Raw genomic sequence first — 21026 nt, 5'->3', positions numbered from 1 at the left:
ACCAGACTCTGCTGAGACCCCCAAGCCTAGAGGGGAGATCGCCGGCCAGCCATCTGAGACCCCAGCTAAGGGGATTGCCTGCCAGCCACCTGAGACCTCAGTTAAGGGGATTGCCTGCAAGCCACCTCAGACCCCAGCTAAGGGGATTGCCTGCCAGCCACCTGAGATCCCAGCTAAGGGGATTGCCGGCCAGCCACCTGAGACCCCAGCTAAGTGGATTGCCTGCCAGCCACCTGAGACCCCAGCTAAGGGGATTGCCTGCCAGCCACCTGAGACCCCAGGTAAGGGGATTGCCTGCCAGCCACCGGAGACCCCAGCTAAGGGGATTGCCTGCCAGCTGCCTGAGACCCCCAAGCCAAGGGGGAGTGCCTGCCTGTGGCCTGAGACCCCCAAGCCAAGGGAGATTGCCTGCCTGCTGCCTGAGACCCAGAATCTAGGGGAGAGACCGCCTGTCAGCTGCCAGAGACCCCCAAGCCTAGGAGAGGGACTACTCGCCTCCTCCGGACCCCAACAGGTACCTGTGTCCTATTACCTTACCCCTGGGAGACCGTGCACCCTGTCAGATCCGTGAGCGTATGTCTCCCCTTGTTTTACCTGAACTGTTCCTGTGATGACCCCTTGCCCCTTGTTGGATTATAATCTGCCACAGAGACTTTTCCTTTTCCCTTGGTGCTGGACTATAAGAGCTTTAGCCTCCTTCTTGCTGTCCCCCCTAGTGGCGAGACTACCCTCCCGGCAATCCCCCCTTTGAGTGACTGTACTTTTTTGTCTCAATAAAGCTATGTGTGTTTGCCATCTACTCTGTGTGTTCTGTCCTGCCTACCCTCCGTCACAGGGAGGATGAGATTTTTTTTTTTCCTCCCTCTTATCATGCAGTGCTTTGTTTGGATGATCATTCGCCAGCTGTGATTGCTCTCGTGTTAAGCAGGCCATACATGGGTCAAATTCCGAACAATTTCTTGATCGAAAATCAAAAACATCATTCTGTAATCCATTGGTGCCACCAATAATTTCGAAAATCGGTCGTTTTTCACACATTTTTCAGCGTGCCCGATAAACGAAATGGGAAGGAACCACGAAAATCGTCCGGTGCCATTGCCCTACTAACAGAGCGAAAATCGGCTGATTATTCTTAGGTCCGATTTTCGAACGAAAAATCGTTCGAAAATCGACCCATGTATGGCCGACCTTAATCCTGGACTTCTGACCAGAGTAATTTCAGAGAAGTAAGGCCGGTCATACATGGGTCGATTTTCGTTCGAAAATCGGACCTAAGAATAATCAGATGATTTTCGCTCTGTTAGTGGGGCAATGGCACCAGCCAATTTTCGTGGTTCCTCCCCATTTTGGGCATGCTGGAAAATTTGTGAAAAACCACAGATTTTCAAAGTCATTGGTGGCACCATCGGATTACAAAGAACGATGTTTTTGATTGAAAAATAATTCGGAATTCGACCCATGTATGGCCTGCTTGGTTTACATCTACCCTAGGTTCACACCTAAGCATTTTCTGCAGCATTTTGCAGAAATGCAGTACAGTCCGCTTAACATGATCTCCTATGGGACATGTTCACATCTGTGCGTTTTCACCCGGTGCATTTTTTTTAAAGGGTCAGGGACTTTTTGCATTTTTGGCTCTAAAGACTTCAATGGAAACGCTGCAGAAAAGTATGTATTGCGTTTTTGCTGCTTTTAGCATTTTAAATTTGCCTAGCAACAAGAAAAATGAAAAATAATTTAAAATAAAAACATATCAAAAATGAGGCAAAAACGCAGGTGCAAAAATGCAACGCAAAACGCAATGCAGAAATGACTCAAACGCAACCTGCATAGGTGTGAACCTAGCCTTAAGGGGACCTGCTTTGCTCTACATGGACAAAGCATAGCATTCAATGTCAGCAACCCAATATTGGTTGGTAACAAGCAGCCAGTATGGCAGAGAAGCTCAAACTTGGCCATTCAATTCCCAGACACTTTTTTTTTTCTGTAAACGGCTGGGTATGTCTGTCACAGTGGTTAGAACAGCTAGACATAGTAACATTCCTTTTTTTATATTCTTGGACAGTGACTTGTGCCAGAACTCAGTTCTTTAATGTTAACTTACATAGTTAGCCTGGCTGAAAAAAGACGAAAAGTCCATCCAGTTCAACCATTAACAAAAAAAAAAAAAATTATAATCCTATACCCACAGTTGATCCAGAGGAAGGTAAAAAAAACCCAGCAAAGCATGAATCAATTTGCTCCTGCAGGGAAAAAAATTCCTTCCTGATCCCCCGAGAGGCAATCGGATATTCCCTGGATCAATGTTACCTATAAATGTTATATCTGATTATATTCTGTGTATCTAAGAAAGGATCCAGGCCTTTTTTAAAGAAATCCACTTCAACTTGATAACTTATTTTTTAGGTGGAAAGCATCGTGAATGTGCTGGCCAGAAGAACCTTAAGAAAACTCAAGATCAAAACAAGGGTAAATGCAAAGATGACAGTGTGTCTGCAGCACAGAGAAAGCAGAGGTATGTATCTTTCATATGTCTGTAGCATCACATCACAAAGTTATAGCATCTACAAACTATAGTTTATATATTGGAATATACGCAGCTTTTACTTTGACTGCCTAACACATTTCTTGAGGTGCTAAAATGCCAGGGCATTACAACCCCCCCCCCCAAATTACCCTTCTGGAAAGTAGACACATCAAGGAATTTGCTGAGAGGAATGTTAAGTCCATGGAAGACTTTATTTTTTTTTGCCACAAATTTTTGGAAAATTATTATTTTTTTCTTACAGAAAGTTCTCACCTAACCACTAAGGGACTGCCCGCGGTACATATACTGCTACAAGGCGGCCCCTGTGCACAGGATCACGTATATAAACGCATGCGGCACAGATCGCGGCCACAAGTGTCAGTCACTGGGTCCCGGCCAGTGACTACCCGCCAGAGCCTGGTGATTGCCGGCAAACACTGAGGGAGGAAGGCTGCATTGTTTTCAATGGAGCTATCCTCCCTTTCATCTTTCAGCACACAGTTCCGGGATCGCTGGACCCAGCCTTCCGGAACAGTGTGTAACAGAGAGGTACACACCCCCTCCCCCTAGTAAAACACTCCCCTCACACAGTTAACCCTTTCATTGTATCCAAAAGGTAACCCCTTCCTCCTCAGTGCCATTAGTACAGTGTCAGTGTTTTTTTTTTGCACTGATCCATGTATTGGTGTCACTGGGGATGTCAGTGACCCCAAGTCAGTTCCCCCCAGTGTCAGAATGTCCACTGCAGTCCTGCCATAAGCCGCTGATCGCTGTCATAAGTCGCTGATTGCCACCATAAGTCGCTGATTGCCGCCATAAGTCGCTGATTGCCACTATAAGTTGCTGATCGCCACTATTATTAGTATAAAAAAAATTCTAGTATCTATACCGCCATTTGTAAACGCTATAACTTTCACGTAAACCAATGAATTTACACGTATTGGGATTTTTTGTTAGCAAAGGCATGTCGCAGAATACATTTTAGCTGAAAATTATGACGAAATTTGATTTTTACATTTTATTACTGGACATGTTTTTAAGCAAAAAGTCCAAAATATTATTTTTTTCCCAAAATTGTTGATCTTTTTTTTATATCGCAAAAAATAAAAAACATACAGGCGATCAAATACCACCATAAGAAAGCACAATGTGTGGGGAAAAAGGATGTAAATTTCATTTTGGTGCAGTGTTGCATGACCGTGCAATTGTCAGTTAAAGTAACGCAGCGCTGTAACACAAACTGCTTATGTAGCCGCTTCCTGACCACCCTATAGCAGAAATACTGCTACAGGGCGGCACAGGTGTGCAAAATCACATATATATACGTGATTCATGCTCCCGTGGTATTCACTCCCCTCCCAGATAGCGTCAGATTGCCCGTCAGTACACCAGTAATCACATCTAACCCCTTGATTGCCAGGAACGCTCATACACAATAAACCTCCATTGCTAGTATAGTGTCTGAACAATATATTTAATCAGATCAGCATTATACCAGCGTTTAGCCCCTACGCTTACCCCCCCCTTTCTCCTTTCTCCCACAGCAAGTGCAGTGCCAGTAGGTCACTGTCACTTGATATATTGCACACAAAACCGCAGTGTTGGCAGAATCAGGCCTGATCTCTGTTAACACTTGCCGGTAAATTTTGATGACTCTCATATGCAGCAGAGTGCCAGTACTAGTGCCACGCTACCTTTTGGTGAACTGGCAGGCACCAGCGGTCTAGTATATCCTGATCTTTCACATACCTCTTAGATTGTAAGCTCCCAGGATCAGGCCCTCCTAACCCTCTTGTATTGAACTGTATTGTCTCCCGTTATATTGTAAAGCGCTGAGCAAACTGTTGGCACTGTACAAATCCTGTATTATAATAATAATAATACCAGCACTGCAGTATCACTTGCTGATGTGGTGAGTCCCATAAGTGCAGTACAAGCTGGTGCGGTGGTAAGCACAAATAGTGTTCTGCAACCACCAAGAATTCGCACACAGGCCCGTAGAGCCCCTAGTATCCTTCTGGATGTGCTTGCAAATCCCAATTGGCAGCCCACAAATTCTGCAGCACCTGTACTTCCCCCATTCACTGCCCAACCCGGAATTCAGGTGGAAACAGCAGATTTAACTACTCCCCTTGATTTTTTTGGAGCTGTTTTTCATGGAAGATCTGCATGCATTGATTGTGGATCAAAGCATTTTATATGCACAACAATGTATCGCCGTCGACCCAAATTCAAACCTTGCCAGAGCATGCGCATGGAAACTCATTACGGTTTCTGAATTTATAATTTTTTTGGGCCTAACCCTCAACATGGGCATTACTAAAAAAAATGAATTGTGGTTGTATTGGTCCAAAGACCCGATTCTTCATATGCCCGTGTTCTCTGCTGCCATAGCCAGGCATAGATATAAGAGTATAATGTGTTTTATGCATTTCAATGACAATATACTCTGTCATCCTCGAGCTGACCCTGAATTTGACCGGCTACAGAAAATTCAGCCCCTTTTAAATCACCTTAACCAAAAATTAGCAGATGTCTATACTCCCCAGCAAAAAATCTGCGTTGATGAGTCCCTCATTAATTTTTCTGGCCACCTTGCATTCAAACAGTTTCTCCCCTGCAAGTGTGCCAGATATGGGGCCAAGATGTAGAAGACCTGTAAGAGGACAACAGGCTATACTTATAAGTTTAGGATTTACGAGGGAAAAGATAGTCACGTGGAGCCCCCTGGATACCCAGACTACATGGGTAGTAGTGACAAGATAGTTTGGGACTTGGTGTCATCCTTTTTCCATATGGGGTACCACTTATACGTGGACAATTTTTATTTAAGCGTGCCACTATTTAGACATTTGTACAATCTTGGAACTGGCGCTTGTGGCACAGTGTGACCTAATGTGTGCCCAACATTAGAAGTGGGTGGATGCAGGGCGGTATATTTTAATGGTGGGCATACTACACATTTTTTTTTTCTGGCAGAGATTTCTTCTCTTTTATTTATTCAGTCCACAGGCTGCATACAAAAAAAAAAAAAAGAACATAGCATATATACCCAAAAAGGACCAGCGACATGCTGGTACATCACTGGACTTTGAATGGTTTTACCAGGATGATGCCTACATCATCATTTTTTTCAGCTGGCGATCGGCTTTCATGTAAAAGCAATCCTAGTGACTAATTAGCTGCAGGATTGCTTTTACAAGCAGCAGGAGATGATGCCCCCCTTCCCCCGCTGCCTTCCACGGCCTTCTCGGGCAGCCCCGTGCCATCGGGGGAATCTGAGAATGCAGTTCTGCCAGCTGACCATAGAGCTGATTGGAGACCAGAATAGTGCCAATCATCTCTATAGCCTAAGAAATCAGCAGCTACAAGCATTTCATCACTTCAGTTTTGCAGGATATAAACAGCGCCATTTGTAAATTGGGAAAGCATCTGATCACACCGATCTTGGTTTGATTAGATAATGTAAGGGCAGAGGAGATATCTAGAGTTTGATAGACCTCAGATTTCTCAAAAAAGAATATATGACAATGCCTATTGAAGTTATAGGGGATATTTGCATTCCCTGTGATAGCATTAAAAGTGATAGAAAAAAAATTAAAGGAACAGTGTAAAAATAATTTAAAAAATCAAAATAACTTAAAATAAAAGTACCCTCACCCCCCTGCATACCTGCGCACCTGTTTTCGGAAAAAAAATTGGATTTCAGGCTCCTGTATGTGGCTAGGCTCCCAAAAAGTCTCACACATGTGGTATCCCCATACTCAGTAGAAGTAGCAGAATGTATTTTGGGGTGTAATTCCACATATACCCATGGCTTGTGCGAGAAATATATAATTTAAATGACAACTTTGTGTAAAAAAAAAAGTTTTTGTCATTTTCCAGAAACTTGTGGAAAAAAAAATAAATCTTCCATGGACTCAATATGCCTTGCATCAGATAGCTTAGGGTGTCTACGTTCCGAAAGGGGGTCATTTGGGGTGTTTGTACTATCCTGGTATTTCAGCACCTCAAGAAATGTGATGGGCAGTCAGAAAGTAAAAGCTGTGTAAATTCCATTATCTATACCATAGTTTGTAGACGCTATAACTTTCACACAAAGCAAAAAAAATATATAATTACTGGGATTTGTTTAACCAAAACATGTAGCAGAATACATTTTGGCCTAAATTTAGGAAAGTTTAGTTTTTTTGGATATTTTTTGTGACAGAAATGAGAAAATATATTTTTTTTTAAAATGTTTTTTCTCAAAAATTTTTTTTGATAGCTCCAAAAATAAAAAGCGCACAGGTGATCAAATACCACCAAAAGAAAGCTCTATTTGTGTGAAAAATAGGACATAAATTTCATTTATGTTCAGCATTTCATAACCATGCAATTTTCCGGTAAACTAGTGCAGCGCTGTATAGCAAAAAAATGGCGTAAATTGCGGCATCTATACCATAGTTTATAGACGGTATAACTTTCACACAAAGCAATCAATATACACTTATTGGGATTTTTTTTACCAAAGACATGTAACAGAATACATTTTGGCCTAAATTTATAACTAACTTTGAGTTTACTATATATTTTTTATAGCTGAAAGTAGAAAAATATAGTTTTTCTCCAAAATTTCGTTTTTGGTTTTTTTTTTACGCAAAAAATAAAAAGCGCACAGGTGATCAAATACCACCGAAAGCTCTATTTGTGTGAAAAAAGGACGTAAATTTCATTTATGTACAGCATTGCATGACCGCGCAATTATCAGTTGAATTAGTGCAGTGCCGAATAGCAAAAAAGAGGCCTGGTCAGGAAGGGGGGTAAATCCTCAGGAGTGCAAGTGGTTATTATTGTTATTATTATTATTATTAATAATAATAATAATAATAATAATAATTAACCACTTGCCCCCCTGAGGAGTTACCCTCCTTCCTAACCAGGCCATTTTTTGCATTACAGTGCTGTGTTACTTTAACTGATGATTGCGCAGTCATGTAACGTTGCAATAGAAATTTACGTCCTTTTTTTCCCACAAATAGAGCTTTTTTTCTGTGGTATTTCTGCTATAGGGTGGTTGGGAAGTGTTTATTAATTCTCAGTGAAAATACATTACACTGACCCTTTAAGAGGAGAATATAGTACATCTGTACATCAGAGGGCGCTGTAGATACACGACTCCCCTGCTGGCCACCTCCGCAGCTCTATGGTACTGAAGTAGTACGGATGTCTGTGCGGGCCAAGTGAAGACGTAGTGTGTGTGCGGGCGGCGTGCCTATGGCAGGTCTGGAGGAAGGTAGCTCGGTGCTGTTCAGGCGAGGAGCCGGCCAGGTAGACATGTCTGTATGGGGGGGGGGGCTGTCTTAGGGTCCTATCCGAGTTTCCCAGGTGGCGGCCGGTCACCCTGCGGGGTCATTCCCGGCTTCCCCCTGCACATACTATACAGTGCAGCCTCCATCCGGGGCCTGGGGTCTCTGTGCTGCTGGGGAATACAAGCCTGTGCCCAGGGGCTCCTCCATAGGCCGCCTGTCAGTGAGTGTGCTGAGTCCCTGTGACAGGCCCGGATGTGGGGGTCAGGCCATTGTGTCCATATATACTGTACTAGGAGCTCCTCGTTATGTCAGCTCACATGATCCCATGTACTCAGCTGTGTGAGATTGAGGACTTCCAGCTCCAGCATTGTTTGCATAGTACACTGGTCCAGCTTGGATCAATGTAAGTGTATAGACTGATCAACCATAACTTTATGATCACTGACTTGTGAATAACAGTGATTATCTTGTTACAATAACATCTGAAAGTGGGTGAGATATGTTTGGCAGCACGTAAACATGTTGTCTCTGAAGTTGATGTGTTGAAAGCCGCAACAATGGGCATGGCAGTTTGTATATTCACAGACCGGTCAGGGTGCCCACGTTGACCCGTGTCCACAGGCATCTACGATGGGCATGTGAGCATCAGAACTGGACTATGGAGTAATAGAAGAAGGTGACCTGATCACTTTTTTGTAACATCAGGTGGATGGCCGGGAGTGTGAGCAATGCTAACCCGGGGAAGAGATGATACCAGGATGTAGTATGGGAAGAAGACAAGCCGGGGGAGGCAGTGTGATGCTTCGGGCAATGTTCTGCTGGGAAACCTTGGGTCTGCCATTCATGTGGATGTTACTTGAGATGTACCACCTACCTAAACATTGTTGGTGACCAAGTACACCCCTGATGACAGTGGCCTTTTTCAGCAGGATAATGCACCCTAGAAAATATCTCTCTTATTTTCAGTCTTCAAGTAATGTCCAAATACGCATATACCTCAAAAACCAAAAAAAACTCAACATAGTGTATTATCCTTCTATCAAAAGGAAAATCGTGCCATACATAGTGAGTCACATCAAACACTAAACTTGTGCATGTGAGGGAAAAAAAAAAAAAAAATATATATATATATATATCTTAGAGTGTTTTTCACACTTGATCTGTGAGCACTACAACAAACAATAGTGATCCACTCAAGTGACAAGTGCTATCATACTCTGTGACAACTTGGTGTTATTATTTAACCCACTGCACAAAACAAACAGCACTGCAACTCGTGTAGTAGTGGATAATTACCCCAATAATGTTTCAAACAAACTTTGTCAAACATATAAGAGATGGCATCAAACTCCCAGGTCCAGATCAATCCTGGAATTCCTCCTCCACTCTCCTCATAAATAAATTGGCAATTAGAGAAGGTACCATAGAGTATAAAAATGTATTTGGCAACTTGCATTAAAATTTGCAGATATCAGCTCCCCATCACAGAGACACATCTACAGATCACATCATATAAGGGAACTTCCGCATGTTCCCACTTCCAAAATGGCCACGGCTGCACTTCCGGAAAACGTCAGTCATCACGTGTCACTGATGCGTTTCGTCACTTCCTGGACTTTTTCTGAAGGGATCCAGGAAGTGACGAAACGCGTCAGTGACACGTGACGTCTGACGTTTTCCGGAAGTGCAGCCACGGCCATTTTGGAAGTGGGAACATGCGGAGGTTCCCTTATATGATGTGATCTGTAGATGTGTCTCTGTGATGGGGAGCTGATATCTGCAAATTTTAATGTAAGCTGCCAAATACATTTTTATACTCTATGGTACCTTCTCTAATTGCCAATTTATTTATGAGGAGAGTGGAGGAGGAATTCCAGGATTGATCTGGACCTGGGAGTTTGATGCCATCTCTTATATGTTTGAAACATTATTGGGGTAATTATCCACTACTACACGAGTTGGAGTGCTGTTTGTTTTGTGCAGTGGGTTAAATAATAACACCAAGTTGTCACAGAGTATGATAGCACTTGTCACTTGAGTGGATCACTATTGTTTGTTGTAGTGCTCACAGATAGTGTTTTTCATATATATATATATATATATATATATATATATATATATATATATATATATATATATATATATATAAATTTATTTTATTTTTTTTTTCCTCACATGTACAAGTTTAGTGTTTGATGTGACTCACTATGTATGGCACGATTTTCCTTTTGATATAATGATAATACACTATGTTGAGTTTTTTTTTGTTTTTTGAGGTATATGAATATTTGGACATTACTTGAAGATTGAAAATAAGAGAGATATTTTCTTGGAAGAAAAGAGGACTATAGTATTTTGGATAAGGAGGATATTTATTTATATCCATTTTTATTTTATTTATATTGATGATCATTCTTTTCAATGTATTAATATAATTTGGGAAGGGAAAAAGACTTTATAATTTATATTTTTTGTTAGCTTTTAAGGGTGAAAGTGAATGTTTTTCCTTGGGTATATTTTAGTAATTTAGAATTAGAGTGTGCTAATTTAGCTACTTAAGGATAATGCACCCTGCCACAATGCAAAATGAGCATTGGCCTCCAAATTCTCTAGATCTCAGTCCAATCAAGCATCTGTGGGATGTGCTGGGGAAAACAAGTCTAATGTATGGATCCTATTGACAACTTGGTGCCAGATACCGTACCGTACCATACCATACCTTACCATACCATACCATATCTTCAGAGGTCTAATGGAATTCATTCCTTGATGGGTCAGGGCTGTTTTGGCAGCAAACAGGGGACCTACCCAATATTAGGTGAAAGGTCATAAAGTTATGGCTGATGGATGTTTGTGCCATGTTGATCTACCAAAATCCAGTGCGCTCTTGACTATAGTGAGCTGACAAAGCTGCACTGAATTCCCAAACCCAAATGTTGGTTCTCCCCACTTGGACCACAGAACACCTCACTATATGTTCTAGGAAATGAGGGAGAGTTGTTTTGCAATCCAGCAGGTGAAAACAGAGCTGACAACAACAGCTTGGTAGTGGTAAACTGAAATTAAAATTCTGGTGCCGAAACGGAAAATCCAGAAACGGACATTTTTTAAAAATGTTTTTTAAATTAATGTGGCTGGAAATTTTGCATATAGGTCAATGGGGATGCGATTGTGCATGAAAGTGTATGGGACGTGATTTTGCATTGAAGTCAACGGCGACACGACTTTGCATGAAAGTCTGAGACGTGATTTTGCATTGAAGTCACTAGGGGGCGTTTTTGCATGAAAGTCAATGAGGCACAGAGGCAGCATTGTCGGCTTACTAATGGCAGTTAGAAGCTCATTGGATTCTGACAGGTTACCCACTTCCTGACCGCCTTATAGCAGAACTACTGCTACAGGGTTGCGCAAAATCACGTGTATGTATGTATGTATGTATGTGATTTTTGTATTTCTGGGTAGGGGGCTGCCACTGGATCACCAAGGAACAGTGACAGGGGAGAGACCTGTGTAAACAACACAGGTCTCTCTCCTGCCAGCAGTAACATGCTGATGTGTATTTCTATACACAGCAGCATATTTCTCCAGTAAAGCACACACAGTAAAACAGCCCACAGTTAACCCTTTGATCACCCCACATGTTAACCCCTTCCTCCTACCCAGTGCCATTAGTACAGTGTCCGTTCTTTGTATTAGCACTGATCACAATATTAGTGTGTCATTGGGATGTCTGTTGTCCCCCCCCCCCCCCCCCCCATGTCAGAATGCCCACTGCAGTCCCGCTATAAGTCGCTATTACAGTGTATATACTGCCATTTGTAAACGCTATAAATTTCACGTAAACCAATTAATTTACATGTATTGGGATTTTTTTCAGCAAAGACATATAGCAGAATACATTTGACAAAATTAAATTTTTTTTAATTTCAGCGGATATATTTTATAGCAAAAAGTCAAATACCACCAAAAGAAAGCTCTATTTATGGGGGAAAAAGGGCATACATTTAATTTGGATGCAGCATTGCATGACCGCGCAATTGTCAGTTAATCACCTCCCATCCGGCCGTTGTATATAGACGGCCGGACAGTGGCAGTGCAGGGGCGGGTGGCCGTTTATAAACTGCCTCCCCGCCCCCTGCTTGTGCGCACTCCCGTGGAGCGTAAAGCACCGTGCTCCAGTGCCCGCTGTGTCCTCTGGACACAGTGGAACACCGATCGTCGTATGGGACCTCTGTGCGAGGTCCTGATCATGTGATCACTGATTGGCAGTGATCACATGCAGAGTAGTAAGCAAGATGTCACTTGTGACATCATTGCTCACTACGTATGAAATCTGTAAATGATCGCAGAGGTCACATGGTACAAGGCTATTCACAACAGCCTTGTACCATGTGCAAGCTGTGACCAATCACAGCTCACACAGTATTTCTCAATGGCTGCAAGAATGGCTGCAAGGAAATTATTGCTTTTACAGCCTTTATGGGTGTAAAAGCAATCCGTGTAAAAAAAAAAAAAAATCTTTATCACCCCCCCACAAGTAGTACAGTGTCACCATGGTGACACTGTACTACTAGGGTGACAGTAGGTAAAAAAAAAACATGAATAATAATAAAAAAAAATTAAGGTAAAAATATAAATTAAAAAAAAAAATAATAATTTTTGGTTATAAACTAATTTGGGTTATTTTTTTCACTAAAAAGATAAGTGAATAAAATTTGGCCAAGAGTTATGATGAAATATTATTTGTTTCCAAAATTTTATAGGAAAAACACTTTTTTCTAAATTTTTAGACTTTCATTTATATAGCAAAAAAAATAAAAATCCCAGTGGTGAATAAATACCACAAAAATAAAGCTTTATCTGTCTCAAAAAAATGCTAAAAAATTAATATGGGTACAGTCTTGCATGACTGCGCAATTGTCATTCAAAGTGTGATAGCACTGAAAGCTGAAAATTGGCCTGGACAGGAAGGGGGTGAAAGTGTCCGGACTTGAAGTGGTTAAAGTAACCCAACTCCATATCGCCCAAAAAAATGGCTTGTTCAGGAAGGGGGGTAAAGGGGTAAATCCTCTGGAGAGCAAGTGGTTAACAGGACTTTTTCTGTGCTTGCAGTATGTTAGAGATAAAAAATTAGAAAATGCACAAATATACTGAATATGTTTAACACACATACACAATAGTGATAGGACTGTTTATTGGTTCTTATAATACCTTTTAATTATGTTAAAGAAAAAAAGTTGATCTAATGTTTACAGTTTAGAAAAATGTACTGCGCTTGTGCTGTTTTTAATAGAAATCTTTGAAGTTGATATTCTCAAAACTTCAATGAAAAAAAAACCTATCTGATCACTGTTTAGATTCCAGCAGGACTGTATCTGCTATCAGATTCCAAAATGAGATCAGATGGACGGAAGCGTGCTTTGGGCAGGTCACTAGTAGCGTGTTTATCTTTGCACTTGCAGATCTGAAAATATTTTGAGCTATGAAATCCTTGCAGATTTAAGCGGCACTACAGTGCCTTGTAAAAGTGTTTATACCCCTTGAAATTTTCCATATTTTGTCATGTTACAGCTCAAAATGTAAATTAATTTTATTGGGATTTTATGTGATAGACCAACACAAAGTGGCACATAATTGTGAAGTGGAAGGAAAATGATAAATGGTTTTCAAAACGTTTTACAAATATCTGAAAATTGAGGAGTGCGTTTGTATTCAGCCCCGTTTTACTCTGATACCCCTAACTAAAATCTAGTGGAACCAGTTGCCTTCACAAGTCACCTAATTAGTAGAGTCCACCTGTTTGTAATTTAATCTCAGTATAAATACAGCTGCTCTGTGAAGCCCTCAGAGGTTTGTTAGATAATATTAGTGAACAAACAGCATCATGAAGGCCAAGAAACACACCAGACAGCTCAGGGATAAAGTTGTGCAGAAATTTAAAGCAGGGTTAGGTCAGAGGAGACCAAAATTGAACTTTCTGGCCTAAAAGCAAAACGCAATGTGTGGTGGAAAACTAACACTGCACATCACCCTGAACACACCATCCCCACCATGAAACATGGCGGTGGCAGCATCATGTTGTAGGGATGCTTTTCTTCAGCAGGGACAGGGAAGCTGGTCAGAGTTGATGGGAAGATGGATGGGGCCAAATACAGGGCAATCTTAGAAGAAAACCTTCTAGAGTCTGCTAAAGACTTGAGACTGGGGTGGAGGTTCACCTTCCAGCAGGACAACGACCCTAAACATACAGCCAGAACTACAATGGAATGGTTTAGGTCAAAGCATATTCATGTGTTAGAATGGCCCAGTCAAAGTCCAGACCTAAATCCAATTGAGATTCTGTGGCAAGACTTGAAAATTGCTGTTCACAGACACTCCATCCAATATGACAGAGGTTGAGCTATTTTGCAAAGAAGAATCTGCCAAAATGTCACTCTCTAGATGTGCAGAGCAGCCAAAGGTGGTTCTACAAAGCATTGACTCGGGGTCTATCACATAAAATCCCAATAAAATACATTTAAGTTTTTGGTTGTAACATTACAAAATGTGGAAAATTTCAAGGGGTATGAATACACAGGCACTGTATAGTCTCCTTCACTTCAGTGATGGTGTCCCTCGCTGGCTGGTGACATATTCAGCCATTCTTCTTTCGGCTTCTAATGTTTGGTCATCTTTATAGGCCAGGCCTGGATGACGTCACTCCTGTGAGTGTGCAGGAGTTCATTTATCTCAGCAGATGCAGAAATTGTAGCCTGAGTTGCATGCTATTGCACACCGATCTGTGTGTCATATGGCCAAAGTATTCAGTGAGCTATGTTCATTTTCTTATAGATTTGTTCTTTCTTTATTTCAGAGTGATGATTCTGACATCTGGGATGATACTGCTTTGATAAAAGCCTATGACAAAGCAGTCTCTTCATTTAAGGTTTGTACTGTTCTCTAATTGTGGGTATTCCTTTGTACACGTCTTACATCTTACTAAACTTGGTCATACGCTTTACATTCTGAATCAGTCTTTGTACAATCTCCTTTAGTGACCCTAATAGTAATGTAAGGATCTACATCAAGGGTGCTCAACCCCTGGCCCTCAACCTCAAATTGAAAGTAGGAGTTTTGGTGCATTTTAAGAGTGCACCACACCCGCAAGATATAATAGAAGTCTATGGCAAAGAGTAGCTAACCCACAGGAAATCCTCAGGTGCACTGCGCTGCAACCACAGTATGGGTTAACTACAGCACATTATTGTGAAAGCAGACTTGTAGGGGACACAGGACAGTAAGGGCTAGTTTAAATTTGTTGTTTGGGAGTCAGTAAAATCCCACAGCTGAGATGTTTTTTTTCACAACATCCACCCCCCCCCCCCCCCCATCACTGGGGTTGCCGTGATGACTCCACTCCATGCTCCAGGGGTCCTGTGTGACTTCCCTGTCAGAATTTTACACTTGGACAGGAGGGGTGGCTTATGCAGAAACCGATCCCCTCTCCATTTTCCTCTTGCAACCACTGAAAGCTGACTTCACCTCTCCCGTCCGCTTGCTTTCAGCAGCTGTAGGAGGAACATGCTCTTTATGCTGTTCAAAATAAAACATTTTAAATTCTGAACCATTTAATTTCATTGTTGCCTGGGACCAGATACCAAATCACTTAAGTGGCCCTTGCTCTTCAAAGGAACAAACCTTTTAATTTGTATCCCACTGGGCTCACACTGCATAATTGTTTGTAGATTTAAGAAGATTGTACAAAGGGTTCATGATGCATAAGGTCAGCTTTAAAGGTACACTCCACCTTTCATACCATGTTTCTTGTCACACCCATATTTACACCAATCTTGAATCACTGGGTTCTTCTTTATGCAGGTTTCTGTTTAGCTATTCTCGCACAGTCATACATTCACAGAGGGGATTTATGAATGGAAGACTACAATTCTCATCTGGCACTACAACAGAGGGACTTGAAAATCCCAATAAAGCTCAAGTGTGGCGATATTGTTGCAATTGTAGTCTATTGACTGCTTTCTCTATCTTCCATATTGGTAGATCTGTACCACTGTATGGACCTGGGACTGGGGGGGGGGGGGATTTCTGTAGGAGACTATGCATTCCACCTAAGAATGTCTGATCATGGTTCAAATGCTCTGCAGGCTTAAATTCAAACGTAGCACTACCCCCATAGGGACTGCTGGTAATCTGGTTATTCCTTAATAGTATAGAGACTGTTTATCCCCACAAGCACACAGTCCATACACACCGGCTTCAATAACTCAGTCTAAGGGATGTCTTTTTGATATTTATTGCTTACAGGAGAGGGGTTAGGGCATGGGACACTACAAAAAATGATTGTCAATAGCAATGAGAGGATGATCTTCTCCCTAGTCTTTCTCTGGAGGTAACTGGGGATTTTGAACATTCTAAGCCCTCAGAGATGTAGACCATAAGGCCGTTCTTTGTGGCATCTCGTTACCTTGTGCCACTGCATAACTATTGCTATCCAATGTGATTTCCAGAATGCTGCACAGTAACAGGGGGATATTTTCCTTTAGGCTCACACTCCAGGATTCTGATGAGGATAGGGGAATGGACAGCACTCTGAGGCTATATATATCCTCCAGACCAGATTGCTTGTGGTGAAGCCCTACAGCTGGCTCCCCATCCCAGCCCTCAGCCCTTACACCGCTGAGTGCTCAAGAACAGCTACACAGTCCATGGGCTGCCTCAGAACAGCAGCCCCCTGGGGCTTTGGAAACCTCCCGGGAAGAAGGAACAACCCCAGTCTGTGATTCTGACTATCACTTCCCCAGCCACCTGCTGGACATTTCTCTCCATGGGTTGGCCAGGCCTTGCTTAATATTAAGGATGGTCATTTGATCCTCCTTCCCTATTTTCGTAAAGTATCTTCCAAGGCAGGGGAAACAATCAAACTCCCACACTGTGACACCCCTTATATTTATTATATATATATACATTTTTCTAAAAGTTGGACATTGTCTTTAATACAATTTAATGTATCAGCAGACCTTGCATTTAGTATCTGCAAATGCAGGTAGTTTGTTTTTTTGTATAGACTTAATTTAATGCCAAGCACAGAGTAACTTTATACTCTTTTGATGAGGCTTCACATAGACGTTTCTTACCCCTGCCCTGATAAATTCATCATCCTAACAACTGGCTACTTGACCCAACATTGTACAGCAAAAGGAGGCAGTCAGTTTCCGAACCCTCAGAGAAACGAGCCTATTCTGTTGTCTATCTTCAGAAACAGTCTTTTTACTTTTGAAAGTGCTTACCTATGTTCAGTAGCTTTGCAGTATGGTAGTTCATAATATCAGGTATCTATTTCTTTTTGGTATCGTGGAAGGCTTAGCATTGGCCCCAATTGTCCGCTCACACATTTGATTACCACCATCCAAATAGTGGTTTGTTCACCATATATTTAGAAAAATTTAGAAATTATGGTCTGTTTGGCATAAACCCACTTGCTCACCTGTTAGGTTTCTCATGAAATCAAGTTATTCATTATAGCTTTTAGCTGAATTTTGTTTTTGTTTGATTTTTTTTTTTTTCTGTAAAAACAATTTTCACACATCTTTCACCAAACTTGCACATCTGTTGCTGTGTTGTTTAGTTCTCTGCTATGGTATGTCATCATAATTACAAGCTGTTTGAAAAGCATGCTGGGCTTTCTAATACAAAAGCTGATCTACCTTTTATGCTTTCCTGCAGGCATTCTTACTCTACCATTTATGATGTCTTTCTTACAGAGAAGAGGACATGTGTCTGTCCTCTGACTCTTTCAAGTTTATTTTTAGCACGGTATCTGTAGGGAAGGGATTTCATAGAGCTAAGAACTTGCTTGGAGTTCTGCCTGTTGGCATCACGTGTTATTTTTTTTATATTTACCTGCTTAAAATATATTTTATATGAACTATTTTAGTATTGAAAGAAAATGTTTCAAATGCCTTTAATGTGTTATATATTAGTCTTGATGGAAATGGTGAAGACCACTGCCTCTGCATTAAAAAGCAATTGTGAGATTATTTTGTCCAAGTGTGACATGATGAGGCATGGATCTGAAAAAAGTTCTACTTTTAGAAAGCTCTGAAGAATGGAGATTGTACCGTGGGACCTCCATCACCAGAGAAGTATACCAATCCAAAAAGAAAAAATAACAAGAAGAATAAAGGCAGGAAGAAGAACAATGCACTTCCCGTGAAAAAGGTACTGCAAAGATACTTTATTCGCCTGTTTAATCTTTAGTATTGGTTCAGAATTGTAGCCTTTTATATTTTAAGCTTCTTAATGTAATGAAGCACAGTAAAGCCTTCTTAAAACAAGGTATTCACATGTCTCATTCCATTACATATTGTAAATATACAGAGTAAGCAGACTGTGCTTTTGTAATGAAGTTGTGTACAGCATATATAAAAGCAGTATAATACAATAGGTAGAAATATCCAAGTATGACATATAATATAAAATATAGTACAGCATGAGATTTTGTTTCACTGTTAATTTAAATCTATATCCAAAATGCACATACATAGGTAATATGATCATTGCTTAGTCATATGGCTTCTGATGTTCATAAATGCATACAAGAAGTTAGTACCCAGAAGAGAGCAATGGGACTGAGCGCAGTATCAGACCCTGGTAAAAGAGAGAAGAGGAGGAAATACTCAACATTTCAGGGGTGAACAAAAAAGGCAGAAGGTTCCTGAGAGGGTTTTTTTCACTCCCAAATGTTGGAGACCTTTATTGCTGATATAGGTCATTCCATCACACATCCTAAAATTTGTTCCTCATTTCAGAGCAGTGGACAGAGCCATGCAAATGATTGTTTTACCTTTCATTAGCCAGATGACTGCTGGTGCAAATATAGCCTAATATTATAGATTTATTCCAAAATGCATACCATTGTTTCAGGCTATTTGGCAATCATCAGTACAATGTACAGAAACCATGGCTTCTATCTAGTTGGGCTTGGGGCCCAACGAGACTGTTGAATTTGTAAAGGTTATGGTGTAAGGGAACTAAAGTAATAAAAAAAACAATCCCTCCTGCTGAATCAGTACATAGTAAAGCCTTCTTAAAATAATAGGTATTTCTAAGCATGGGTCTACACCAGATTGTGGAATGATCACGCATAAAACTGACCGAATCCTGTGACAAACTCCAATTTTCCGTACTTTTTTTTTTCTATTTCAGAATTGTTTAATAAATTTACATTATTTAAGGAAAATAGTATAAGTAAGATATATTCTCTTGAATTATTCTAAAACAGATCCTAAAATGAGGATTATTCTTGTTTTGGGGATAAATAATGGAATGAGACATGTAAAGTTTCTACTGTTCCGCTCATAGTTTTGAGTGAGGGTTTTTAGATTGCATTAGTCCAATCTTACCATAACCTGTATGGTTGTACTGTCTCGTTAATGTAGTCATTCATTTTACATTGCAAATTTGTATTGGTTCCTTATGGGCTCAGTTCTTGTATATCCTTTCTTTTAAAGTGGAGAATTGGAGACTCGTGCAATGCCATTTGGTCAGAAGATGGCAATCTTTACCCAGCTACTATTTCTTCTATTGATGCAAAAAGGGGAACATGTATTGTTGTGTATACCGGCTATGGCAACAACGAGGAGCAAAATTTGACAGACTTGCGTTTCCCTGACAGTTCAGAAGCAGATAGTGATCAAAAAGATCAAGTACAGGTAAGAGTTTTCTTTTTAGGCTGGTTGTAAATGAGGCAGGATTAAAGCTCTAGCACACAGTTTTGATGAACCGTGTACCAAAGCCCTGAAAGAATGTTCATGCACTTTCAAATAATTATCTGCACAGCCACAAAAAAAAGCTCCAGTAATATGATGATAGCACTGAGCTCATCATACTCGGCTATAGGAGTAGGGCCGGAATGTATACTACACAACCCCATATTCCTCTAGTCCCCAACATAATGGTAATTAAGTGTGTAACCTGATGTAAGATTATTGCTGTATTTACGAGGCCTAAGCTTGCTATGTTTAAAGATTATTATTGTTATTATTATGATGTACATATGCAACACGTTAATGTTGTAATGTTGTTGCAAGATCATCTTAATACAGTCCATACAATCTACTTTAACCAGTTTACGACTGCCCTATAGCAGATGTACTGCTACAAGGCGCCTGCTCTGCAAAATTGTGTGGGTTTTTTTTTTTTTACATTTCCTGGTTGCACGCACTCTCGGCGTGCCACTTCTGTTGTGATTAGTCACAGCAGAAGCCGATCAGCGTGTGCCGGCCAATGGATGACTGCCAAGACATGCCGATTGGTGAGGAGAGAGACAGAACACAGCTCTGGCTATGTAAACAAGGCAGAGCTGTAACCTGTCAGCGGCAATGTGCTGGATTTTGTTTCCCTGCAAAACTCCATATGGTAAACACAAAATCACTGGTTAAGCACACAATTAACCCTTTGATCGCCCTAGGTGTTTAACCTCAACCCAGCCAGTGTCATTGGTACAGTGATAGTGTATATTTTTAGCTTTGATCACTGTATTAGTGTTACTGGTTCCCACAAAGTGTCAGTTAGTATCAGATTGTCTGCTGCAGTATCGCAGCTCCACTTTAAGTCGGTTATCGCCGCCATTATGAGTATAAAACTAAATAAAAATTCCAGTGTGTATATACCATAGTTTGTAGATGCTATAACTTTTGCGCAAACCAATCAATATACACTTATTGGGATATATTTTTTTTACCAAAAATATGTAACAGAATACATATTAGCCAAAATTTATGAAAAGAATGAGATTTAAAAATCTTTTATTGTATATTTTATAGCAGAAAATAAAAAATGTTTTTGTATTTTTTTTTTTTAACCACTTGAGCCCCAGAGGATTTACCCCCCCCTTAATGACCAGGCCTTTTTTTGCTGTTTGGCGCTGCACTAATTCAAATGATAATTGCGCGGTCATGCAATGCTGTACCCAAACAAAATTTACGTCCTTTTTTTCACACAAATAGAGCTTTCTTCTGGTGGTATTTTATCACCTGTGCGCTTTTTATTTTTTGCGCTATAAACAAAAAAACCACGAAAATTTTGAAAAAAACCAATATTTTCTACTTTCAGCTATAAAAAATATATCGTAAACTCAAAGTTAGTCATAAATTTAAGCCAAAATGTATTCTGCTACATGTTTTTGGTAAAAAAATCCCAATAAGTGTATA

General features: G+C 40.7%; 1 protein-coding gene across 2 annotated transcripts in view; it reads left to right on the top strand.

The window, feature by feature from the left end:
* Window positions 1-7685: 7685 nt before the first annotated feature.
* The window catches only part of SMN1 (survival of motor neuron 1, telomeric), a 37642-nt gene continuing 24301 nt past the window's right edge, over window positions 7686-21026 (top strand). For both annotated transcript variants that reach the window (XM_089689010.1, XM_089689009.1), the window contains exons 1-4: window positions 7686-7837; window positions 14672-14743; window positions 17908-18033; window positions 19326-19526. In XM_089689010.1, coding sequence (XP_089545136.1) covers window positions 7784-7837; window positions 14672-14743; window positions 17908-18033; window positions 19326-19526 — 453 coding nt within the window. In that variant the 5' untranslated portion in view covers window positions 7686-7783. The remainder of the gene's footprint in view (window positions 7838-14671; window positions 14744-17907; window positions 18034-19325; window positions 19527-21026) is intronic.

The sequence above is a fragment of the Staurois parvus genome, unplaced genomic scaffold (genome assembly GCF_062004578.1).
Source record: "Staurois parvus isolate SC_StPar_1 unplaced genomic scaffold, SC_StPar_1.0 ptg000466l, whole genome shotgun sequence".
In the NCBI taxonomy this organism is placed as follows: Eukaryota; Metazoa; Chordata; class Amphibia; order Anura; family Ranidae; genus Staurois; species Staurois parvus.
This window is presented reverse-complemented; position numbering and strand designations above follow the sequence as displayed.